Genomic DNA, 12,461 nt, shown 5'->3' with positions numbered 1-12,461 from the left:
TTATAAATTTTAAAATTATTAAAAATTTATATAATTGTTAATTTTAAAATTTATAAAAATAATTAAAACATATATAAGTTAGCCAAACACTTATATTAAAAAAAATACATATTGTGAAATCTCCTAATCTTATTAATGTGATTGGTTGTGTTTTTTTCTTCCTCTGTTTTTAGGTTCAAGTCTAATGGCATTCGAGCACTTGAAGTAAATTTCCATGAAGATGATGGGATGGATAAGAATCGTGACCTCTGCAAACCTAGAATTTAAGATGTAAAACGATCATTTTTTATATTTATTTTTACAAATATGGTTAACACATTAAAATATTAGTGATAATTGTAAGTGTAGTTGTTTAATCAGATATTATTTACAACAAATTAGAAAACAATAATCATGTTTTTACTCCTTCAAGTTACCAATAAAAGAATTATGCTATTTAATTCCTAAATACAAAAATAAAATACACACTATGAAGGATTATATATATTGTTCATCCATTAATCTTATAAGAACTTGGGGTATTATTTAAGCTAGGATTTGTTAAATTATCAGAATCTTCAGTAAAAAATCTAGGAGCATCTACACCAATTCTTCATCCTATCCATTCTGCTGTCAATTCAAAATAATCATGCTATTTAGAGTGACTTTTGTATATCTATTTACTTTTTTATTATGCTTAAATTAGTTTTATTATTATACGCATTACAGTTTCATTATACAACTATAAATATAATGAAAACTATATGGCTTAAGTGTTATAGCCATAACAAAGATATATAGTGTATTCATTCTATTTGTTTGTCTTACATGGTATTAGACTGACTGCAAACTCATGCTTTTCTATACAATCCTTTCTCCTGCTTCCACATTATCCATATGGCTAGCACCAATGACACTCTCACTCTTGCCCTATTCTTCCACCATAACCACTATTTCCGTTAAGCTAGATGGACCTTATAATTATTTGGCCTAGAAAATGCAATTCCTTAATCTCCTATGAGGACACAACTTAGTTGGCTTTATTGATGGCAGTGAAGCCTATCCTCCAAAACATCTTGTTTCTGGTTTATTAAATTATGTCTATGTTGTTTGACAGAAGAAAGATGTTTGTCTCCTTGGATGGATCCTTGCATCTCTTTCTAAAAAACTTGTTTCTATTGTTTATGGAACGAAAACATCTCAGCAAGTCTGGTCTGCCCTGTAGACTCGTTTTTCTTCTCAATCTCGCATTTCTCATGTTAAACGCCAACTACAAACATTGACTCAAGGCACCAAATCTTGTTTTGAGTATCTTGAAAATGCCAAACATCTTGCAGATCATTTAGTAGTGGCTAGTAAGCCTATGGACGATCAAGACTTGATCTCCTTTCTTTTGAGTGGCCTGCCATCTACATATACACCATTTGTCACCTCCTTTAATTTTGTATCTCGTGATATTGATTTCACTTTTGAAGACTTTCAAGCTGAATTATTAGGCTATGAAAATCTTCTAGATTTCAATCACTCTTCTCGCAACACGAATCATACTCATTTTTCCTTTGCTGCCCATAAATCTAAGGCTCTTATCTATGGCAAAAAGAGAGGCCCTCATCTCCCTTCCCCAAAAATACAACCCACAGTTTCATCTGCTTTTCGACCACACTAGTAGAGCAGATCAACTCCTTCTCAACTTTCATTCGACCGCTCGATTTGTCACATTTATGGTAAAATTGGTCATACTACTATTGATTATTTTCACTATTTTGATTATTCATATCAGGGTCGGTTCCTTCCTCAAGATCTTACAGTAATGGTGGCTAAAGTTAATGTCACACTTGATCATCAAGTTTGGTACATGGATAGTGGTGCCAATACTTATATTAACATCAAATGCATCAAATCTCACTCATCAGAACTCCTGTCATGACTTCAGCACTGTGACTATAGGAAATGGTTCATGTTGTCATGACTTCGGCACTGTGACTATAGGAAATGGTTCATGTCTGCAAATTCTAAATATTGGTTCTATTACTGATTTTCTGATGAAGGAGAACCTGATAGGAAAAATCCTACTTCGCGGTATGGTTGACAACGGGCTGTATCCACTAACTGGGTGCCAAACTTCCCTTCAAAATCTCACAAATCTTTTGACAATAGTAGGAGTTCTAGCTACTGCAGACATTTGGCACTCCAGATGAGGACGAGTTCGAGCTATTGCAAACACTTGGTACTCCAGATTAGGACATCCTACTACTTTTATTTTTTATAATTTATTCCATCTAATAAACTTTATGTCACCAGTCTTTCAAATAATATAGATTTTTGCTCAGCTTATTAGCTTGACAAAGCTAGTAAACTACCTTTCCCAGCATTTAGTTGTCAATCTTCTATTCCTTTTGCTTTAATCCACTCTGATATATGGGTTTGCCTTGTACAATCCACAGGTGGTTGTTCCTTCTATGTTTTATTTGTTGATGATTATTCAAGATATTCCTGGTTATATCATTTGCAAAGAAAATTTGATGTGTTCGCAACTTTTGTTAAGTTTAAAACCATTATTGAAAAAAATTTATCCACTTTAATTAAACAAATTCAAACTGATAATAGTGGTGAATTTACTTCCAACCAGTTTAAACATTTTTTGACTACATAAGGGATATATCATAAATTAACTTTCCCACCAACTTCTCAACAAAATGAGATTACTGAGAGAAAACATAAGCGCAACCAAGAAATAGGACTAACTCTTTTAGCCTCGTCAAGTTTATCTCCTGAATATTGGGTTGATGCATTCCTCACTTTAGTATTCTTAATAAATAGATTACCTTTAAAAGTCTAAGATAGTAAAACACTTTTTTTTTCTCACTTAATAAAACTGAACCACTTTATAAGGGCTTACAGGTTTTTGGATGCGCTCGCTATCCACTTCTCCTACCTTATATTGAACATAAGCTGGCCTTTCAAAGTAAAAATTATCTCTTCCTAGGCTATTCTAACTGTAAAAAAAGATCTTGGTTTCTCAACTTAAGAACTAAACGAGTATACATATCTCGACATGTCATCTTTGATGAGCAGTTTTTTCTAGCTCATGAACTAGCCAACCACACCACATCTCTAAGTACGACTTTTATTATAAGTAACCCTATGATAATTTTTATTTCAGTTATATCTTGTACTTTATTATCTAACATTTTTGCAGCTGTGGCTTTTCAAACTAATCCTTCTTTCCCCTTAATTGAAATTTTAAATCTTGCGACTTCAAACTCTGCCCACTTCTCCTCAGCTACTGCATCCAATTATAGTTTTTATCCCTTTTCCATTTTAAATTCTAAAAATCCCACTAACGTAGATATTGACACTTCATCAATATCTTTTTCTTCATTTTTTCCCATAAAACTCCAATAATACCTCCCCTAATCCCATTGTCCAGCCAACATTCACTCATATTCAAACTTGTTCAAGGACAGGTCACTCTTGCCCCAAATCTTTTCTTGAATATAAATTATTTTACAATACCTAACATCCTTTATGAGCTTTATCTGCAGTCGTCAACATTTCTGAACAACATCCTACATTCAAGCAGTTTCAAATCCAGAATGACGTGTTGCCATGAGAAGGGAATTTGATGCTTTAATGGTCCTTCTGTCCTTGCCCGCTTGATAAACATACTGTCAGGAATAATTAGGTATATAAAGTTAAGAGAAGACCATATGGTAGTATTGAATGTTTTAAGGCTAGACTTGTGGCCAAAGGCTATGCTCAAAGTAGTGGTGGACTACCATAAAATTCCCCTCGTGATTAAGTCAACTACTATTTGTCTTATTTTGAAAATTGTAATTCATTTTCACTGGCCTGTCCGACAATTAGATGTGTCGAATACATTTCTCCGTGGGTTTTTAGAGGAAGAAGTTTTCATGAAACAACTGAAAGGGTTTGTTGATGACACCAAATCATATTATGTTTGCAAACTACACAAGTCTCTTTATAGTCTCAAACAAGCCCTAAGAGCCTGGTTTCATAGGTTGTTACAATAGCTTTTTAAGCTTGGTTTTCAATAATCCATTAATGACTACTCTCTCTTTGTTTTGCATATTACAAAAATCAAAATATTTGTATTGATTTATGTCGATGATATTTTGGTGACCAGCTTTGATGCTTCTGCTATTTCCACATTCATTCATCGTCTGCAAGGCATTTTTCATGTCAAGGATCTTATTTTTTTTATCTTATATTTTAGGTGTGGAGGCTGATAGAAGCTTCGAAGGACTATATTTACATCAAACGAGATACATTTGTGATCTCTTAGATAGGTTTCACATGGTTGGTGCTAAACCACTTGCATCACCTATAGTAGCCACTACCAAACTGTCCAATACAAAAGGGGAACTCATCTCTGATCCTTCTACTTATTGCCAAATCATTAGGACACTTCAATACTGCACCATCACACATCCTGATATTTCTTATGCTTTCAACAAGCTATGTCAGTAAATGCATCAACCAAGAACTCCACACTAATAGGCCATAAAACGAGTCCTTCACTATTTAAAGGACATTGTTAACCATGACTTGTTCTATACACCATCTCCTCTATAATTACACGCCTACTATGACTCGGATTAGGTTGGCAACTTAGATGACAGAAGGTCTACTAGTGGCTATGGTGTTTTTCTTGACCACAACTTAGTTTTTTGAAGCTTTAAGAAATAAAATGTGGTCTCCCATTCGAGTACAGAAGTGGAATATCATTCAATGACACTCATTACGGCTGAAGTCTACTATCTTAGAATGCTCTTCAAAGAATTGGCTATTGGTCTCGTACACACACCGACTATATGGTGCGATAACATTGGGGCCATTGCACTTGCTTCAAATCCGGTATTCCATGCAAGGATGAAGCATGTGAAAATTGACTACCATTTTATTTGAGAGAAAGTTTGTAACAATGATGTTGAAATCCAATATGTCTCCATTGTCGATCAAATAGTGGATGTCTTCACCAAAGGTCAAACTGCACAACGATTTCAATATCTTATGAGCAAATTAACAGTCTATGAAAACCCCATTAATTCAAGGAGGGTTAAACTATCAGAATCTTCAACAGAAAATCCAAAAGCATCTACACCAATTCTTCATCCTATCTATTATATTGTCAATTCAAAATAATCATGCTATTGTGACTTTCATATATTTGTTTACTTTTTTATTATACTTAGATTAGTTTCATTATTACACATTTGCAGTTTCATTATACAACTATAAATATAATGGAAACTATATAGCTTAAGTGTGTTAGCTAAAGACATCTTGTGTATTAATCTTTTTTGTTTGTCTTACAGGTTTTTAATTAAATCATGCGAGTAATTAACTTGTTTAAACTTATTAGATTTTATTAAATTTTTAGTAATTTAATTGATTTAGCTAAATTTATTTAGGTCAATATTAAAAAAAAATCAAGATAAATTTAATTTAACCCAAATCATCAAACTAATTCTACTAAATGAGACAATCTCTGGAACCTAATTAAAAGAAAAATGAATTCTATGGCCAGATAATCTAGGTTACTTCTTGGATAATATGTAACAATTATATTTACCATTATTGAATGCAACTAAAATTAAGTAACGAGTAAGCCACATCATCTTAGGAATGAATAGTAAACTATGCATACTTTACATTGAAAACATAAATTAAATATTATTTAAGTGTTGATAAAACAAATCGAACCACATAGTACTAAGATGATGTTGAATAATTTGGCTGATGATGGACTGTTTAGCTAGTTGATTACATGTTGAATTTAGAGCATCAATGAACAGGGAGAGGTAGTGTTCATAGTAAATGTCATTTTACTTAATGGGCCATGCTTTATATCATATATTATTACGTGTTCCGTTGAGCCCTTAGATTCCTTTATTAAAATTAAGGAAAGTCAAAACACGTGCGAGCAGTAATACCCCAGCTCGAGTTTCTCTTGCATGCGGTGTCCCACACCAAACAAAACTCTATAATATTATTCTCAACAAAAATATTTTTTTGACAAAACGAAAGAAATTTTTGCACCGTAGAAATGTTGTCAAATTGATAACGCTAGATCACCCCAGGAGTGTGTGTGGTTGTGTGCTTTAATTTTTATTTTAATATATATATATATATATATTAAAATGATTTTTTATTTTTTATTAATTTATTAAAATTATAAAAATACTAAAAATACATTAACTTAATTTTTTTAATATAAAATGTATTAAAAAATAAAAATTATTGTAACTTTTTAACTGAAGAAAGGTTATCTTAATTTTTTTTTAAAAGGAAAAATATGATATGATAACACGTGAATTATTATATATATACTATATTTATCAATTTTATTTTATTTTAAAGAAGGAAAAAATTTCTTCTAAATGACCGGTTTTTTTAAAAAAACTCATAAATATTTCAGGGACACAAAACTCATTTTGTTAGAGACTATATATCTTTGAAAAAGAAAAATGAGGAAGCAACATTTTTTTATATCATTATAAGAGAGCAAAGGCTCTGGATTGTTTTAAACATATAATGATATGACGTGGAATTTCGAGTGACATTCAGTGGAGGGTTTAATGAATTATGATGATGGTAATCGACACCAGATCATTCATGCAGCCGAGCCTCATCAAAGCCACCCATTGAGCTCCATGATTTCCACTACTTTACGGCCATGATGTCATCACATGACGACGCGACGACGTCGGAGACATCTAAACAGCCTTTAGATGAATGCCACGTCGTAGAATTATCGACACACCGATCACTCCAAGCTCCCATAGGCCGTATTGCTTTCACGTGAATCCTAGGCGCGTGCTGAACACGGTTACTGCAATCTTCCTAATCTAATCACACAATTTACGTTAGGGTGAGTGTAATGATATGGATTTGTTTATAATTGGAACAAAAAATAAAATAAAATGGAAAATCAGACTGATAAAGTAATTTTAATAGTCTTTTTAAAGATAATAAAGTTATTTAGTTTTTTATTTCTCATCAAGTTCATCTAAAAATATATCATGAGCCATGATAAGTATTAAAACTATGTTATTTAAAACAAGGATAATTTTTTTATAAAATCATTTGATAACAATATCCTATTTTCATCATCTAATGAGAGAATCATTTCCTTCAAATTATATCTACTATTTTCTTCCTATGCATTTTTTTTTAAATAACAATCATGTAGATGTTCTTGTTTAATGAAATATTATGAGTTTTCAATATATTTTTATATCCTTAATTGAGCTAGTTTTATCATAATAAAATGATTGATTTTCTAATCTCTCATTCTATTAATTTCTTTCATATTTTCATCCTAATTAACATAATCTATCATGCATATAATATTATATCTAAAATGATAATCTCGATGAAGGAGGGCACCACAAGAGAGGAGAATGAGAGGGCAAGAGAGGAGGGTTTCAAAGAGGGAGAGAGGTTTGGTTCTTTGTGAATTTCTCAAAACAAATTTTCTTCTCTTTTCTTACAGGGCTGCTTAAGATTATTTATAGTATAATATTAAGTCATGTACATAACTAATTTAATTAATTTAAATAAAAAAGTTAACAGAATAATAAATTGACAAATTATTTATTTTATAAAAATAAAAATAACTTAATTAAAAATATAAAGTAAATTGAAAACTCACAAAACCGTATAAGAAAATATTAAGGACTATTTAAGAACTACTTGAGATTGAGATTATAGTAAAAGTTATTTGTTAAAGTACTTTTCATTTAAATATATATTAAAATAATATTTTTTTTATTATTAATTAATACATCAAAATAATCTAAAAATACATATAAAAAATAACTTAAAAATTAAAAAACACCATGTAACGGCAACGTCAAATTAACACGACAGAAGTCATCTATGCTTGACAAAAAAATTCTATATTCTGGAGGAGGCAATTTGTAGTCGTGCTGTGGGCGCGACTGAGACTAGCATGTCTCGCCCGAACTTTCTTGATTGCATTATTTTGTACTATCCAAACGTCCCCCTTTTCAAGCTTCCAAATTTCTCTCTTATCTCTCTTACCTTTTTCTTTCTCAGAAACCTCCTCTGCAGCCTCAAAGAATTCGTCCTTGGGTTGTCCACAATTATCTTTGTATGTAAATATAGTGCCAATCTTGTGATTTCAAAGCTCATCCATCGATCTCTACAATCATGGATAACAATCATAGTCACTCGGTAGGTGGTGGTGTGCAAGAAAAAAAAGCACACAGAATCGCCGGAACCAAGAAAAAGCCTATGAAAGTAGTTTACATATCCAACCCCATGATGTTCAAGGCTAGTGCATCTGAATTTAGGGCTCTGGTTCAAGAACTCACTGGTCAAGATTCTGAATTGCCAGACCCTAGTAAGTTCGTGGACAGTGATGGCCATGATCGTGATGTCGGTGGAAATTATCAAACGGTACCGAATGCTTCTAAGACTGTTGTTGTTGATGGTGGTCATGCACAAGAAGTTCCCATAGAGGATCCTAGTCAAGAGCAGCCTGAAAGACAAGATGCCCCATTTGAGTCTTTTGATGATGTTTTCATGCCTCAGATGTTAGAGGATATTTCAGAGAAAATGCCATCAAAATTATGGTATGAAGCTTATAACTCATGGATGTACTCTTGAGAAGCCTTGCAATGTAATTTGAGTAAGATCTCTTTGGCTCAGTTTGCTACTACTATTATTTAGGGTATGTTTCTCCCATATTCTACCATAGTAATTAATCACGTGGTTAATCTTTCTCTGTGTAATTAACCTTTTTCTCTGTAGTTTAACATTGAAAAGGGATTGCAACTAGCAGGAGTACTTTTGTGGGGACTTCTAGTTTATTGTTGAAATGCTCATATTAATAACAATTTGCTTTCCTAGCTTTATCTCTACCAGTGCCAATTAGTGAACTTTCAAGTGTTTTTTCGTTTTGAGTAAGATCTTTTACAAGTTTGGTGCTGAGAATTGTAGCAGAAGATCCAAGCTAGGAGTGGTGCAAGAAACAATGTCACGGGACCCAAATTATATAATCTTATAAACAAGCAAAAAATATATATAGAAACAAGCAAAGTACATCACAAGAAAGGGTCCAAGCCAACACTAGCTAGCTAGCAAGCAAAGAAGGCCTAATACTGAAACTAAACGCCATCTAGCTAGAGGTGGTGTGAAAAAGCATGATATATTGGATTTTCAAGTGGTCATTGTCTATAGAAAAAATTAGTGGTTAGCGCGACCTTAGTCAAAAGTTAATGGTTCAAGTTAATTTTCTAAGGCATCCCCAAAAGTAATTAATATTTTCATAGTGGATTAACCTCGTCCTGGTGATGATTAGTGAGGAGAATCAAATAAAACAGCATTAACTGTTCATATAAGATTACACAAAATACTTTACGACTACTTATTGCTTAGAAGTAGCTCAATTTTCTTGCAGTTTAATGATTTATGAAACCTGGATGATTTTGATTGCTAGGCTGGCTGGGCTAAGAGATAGATGTACTATACATCCGCAGGCTGAATTGCCCAGATAATGCGGCACAACAATGCATGGGTTGTTGTTTGCTAGCAGAGCTAGGTTCCCACTTGCAATGTACGATTAGCTTTTGGGATTTATTAGGGCTTGTCTTTTCTCTAACGTAATTTTCCTTGTCTTTTTTTCACATTCTAGGGTTCATTGAATCCATGAGAAAAAGGTTTATTGTTCATCTCTCTGTGTGAAGGATCTGAAGAGACTGAACATATCCACTAGCTTTCTACTCTTCTCTCTTCCACATTAACGGCAGATCACAATTAACAGATGCGCTCTCTCTCACCACTTTAGTGCGTGCATGCATGCTTTCTGAAATATAATTTTTTTGTATCTTGCTCAAGTGTCCTTCACTATTTTTAGCCCATGGCGGGCGAGGGGACATGAAAATATCAGACATCTATAATCTTGGCAAGTTGTACCACCGTACTGTTCTGACCATAAGCGATATTTTTGTTAGCAGTGGACAGGATTCATCGGGGCAAAAAAAAAAAAAAAACCTTATTCAGTCTCATCAGAAATACTAGACCTAGATGGTTTTGAACAGCTTAATCATTTCAAAGAACTTGCATGTAGATAGAGATTCACTTTGGTAGGAAATCTGAGTTTTTTTTTTTAAAAAAAAATTATCCATAGTAAGAAAAGGAATTGAAAAAATAACATAATACTAAAAATATCTTAAAAAATAATATAATTTAATGAGTTATATATTATATATTTGTGGCCCGCAAGTTTCATCTACAACTCGAGATTATATCCACAAAGAGAAAGAGAGAGAGAAATAAGGAAAAATATGTCTAAAATATTTTAAATTATAATTATATTTGATGAAAAAAAATATTTAATAACCATATAGGAGATATATATGAATTATATTTTAAATTATAAATATATATTCAAAAAGATTTAAATCAAAACTTTATATGAGATATATATTAGATATGAGGTATATTAAGCTAGCAATTTTTAACTAGAACAAGGTTTTAAATTAATACACATAGGAAGTGTCATGTCTAAGTTTTTTTCTATATCATACAAAATAACCTTGCAATGCTCTTGCTAGTGTTTCTCACTGCAAGAAGAAAGACATGGCAATGCTATAAATTAAGATTAAAAATTTTGAAAAACTAAGGTGAAAACATTGTTCTCCTAGTTACATTGCATTGTAGACATAAACAATATTTTAACTATCTTATTTTTTTAAAAAAAAAGTTTTTGATGGTTAAGGGTACTATTGTGTTTGCCACAAGACAATTATAATATTTTTTAATTGATTGAAAATAATATGAGTATTTATTTTTTGAATGCACGGTGAAATAACATTAATATCCTTGAAGATGAAAACTTGTTGGGTTACATATAGGGTTCTACTTGTATTTTTATGTAAAAGAGTGTATAGTAGAATAGCAACTTTGCTTTTACCAAAAAAAAAATAACTTAACTTGAAATGAGGGGTTTTTTTTTCTTTTTTGGTTGATTAGCAAAGTAAAAATACACGCTTAACTTTGAAGTTTAATTTTTTATACCTGGGGTCTAAGGACATCTTTGTCATTGTATTTTAAGTGTTTTGTTTTTTGTTATTACTAGGTAAAGTTAAGAGCTATTTGATCTTTAAAAAATTAAAAGTATATAAAAATTAAAAATTTCTCTAGCGTATTAGTCACTTCGTTGTCTTCATGTTATGCGTGCAACTAATTTAAAATGTCAAAAATATCATTTTGGGCCAGTGTTCAGTTTGTCTTGGTATTTTCTTCCTTTTAAGGCGACACGTGCAACGAAATTATCTCTGGCTTGGCTCCAACAAACATTTCTTATTTTTTATTCTTTCTTTTCTTTCTCAGTCTTAGTGTTTTTGCTACCTTGTAATTTTTTTAAATCATCCCTTGAACTTCTCTTTCCTTTTGATTTAGTCCCTGATTTTTTGGTTAATATTTGTTTTATTTGAAATAATTAATAGAATTGGAATTTTGTTTTGATTTCATCATCATTTTTTTTTTTTGTCAAATTTTTCCTCACTATTTTAATTGTTATTTATGTAATCCAATTCCATTTGATTTAGTCCTTGGTTTTTTGGTTAATATAAATAATTTATGAAATTGGAATTTTGTTTTAATTTCATTATATTGTGATTTTTTTATTTGTTAAATTTTATCCTCATTCTTTTAATTTATATTTATGTAATTTGAGATCATTTTTAGAATTAAAGTTTTTTGCAATTTCACCCTCTACTACTACTACTATTACTACTACTACTATTATTATATTTTTTTTCAATTACACCCTCTATCATTATGTACACACTAGTTTAAAGAAGCTACATTGCATTTAGATAATATCATTTCATTTTTTTAATTTGGTTAATTAGGATATTAAAAAAGATCTTATGTAATATAATGATTAGTAAAATTACTTGAATTTGAATCTACTTTATTAAAAAATAAAGTATAGGAATTATATTAGGTAAAATGGCCCTTTTCTATACCAACAACTAAAAGTTATTAATTTCTTGTATATCCATGCTAGAAAATTTTACACTAACAACTTTTGTCCGTGGACAAACATCTTCAAGTTAATTAAGAAATTATTTTAAAAAAACTATAACATAAATGCTAAATTAATTTTCATTCAATCTCTTTTGTTTAAAAGCTACAATCCATTGAAATCTTGCATTGCACACCTCGATTGAGCAATTCAAAATTCAAAATATGTTAAAGAATCATTTTAACTCCATTATTTAAGTTGTTAGGTGAGGTCACAAAATATAATTTATATTATTCTCTAATACACTTCCTTAAATAAAAGTTCTTTGGGTTTAAAACTCGTACAGACTCATTTTATCTTTTGTTTAATTTTTCTCAAATAAATAAGAAGGATGAGATTCGAACTTGTGACCGTTTGGTCATCAAGATTCTGATACAATGTTAAAAAATTATTTTAA

At 31.1% G+C, this 12,461-nt stretch overlaps 1 protein-coding gene across 1 annotated transcript; it reads left to right on the top strand.

Moving 5' to 3' along the window:
* The first annotated feature begins 7,962 nt into the window (after positions 1-7,962).
* Positions 7,963-9,744, top strand: SIB2 (VQ motif-containing protein). Its single transcript, XM_011028932.1, has 2 exons — positions 7,963-8,659; positions 9,470-9,744. Exon 1 carries the CDS (start codon positions 8,179-8,181, stop codon positions 8,635-8,637), a length of 459 nt encoding a protein of 152 aa, XP_011027234.1. The 5' UTR covers positions 7,963-8,178; the 3' UTR covers positions 8,638-8,659; positions 9,470-9,744.
* The last annotated feature ends 2,717 nt before the right edge of the window (positions 9,745-12,461 follow it).

The sequence above is a fragment of the Populus euphratica genome, unplaced genomic scaffold (assembly GCF_000495115.2).
Source record: "Populus euphratica unplaced genomic scaffold, PopEup_1.0 scaffold13.1, whole genome shotgun sequence".
Classification (NCBI taxonomy): Eukaryota; Viridiplantae; Streptophyta; class Magnoliopsida; order Malpighiales; family Salicaceae; genus Populus; species Populus euphratica.
The sequence above is the reverse complement of the archived record's forward strand: the minus strand, read 5'-3'. Positions and strand labels throughout refer to the sequence as shown.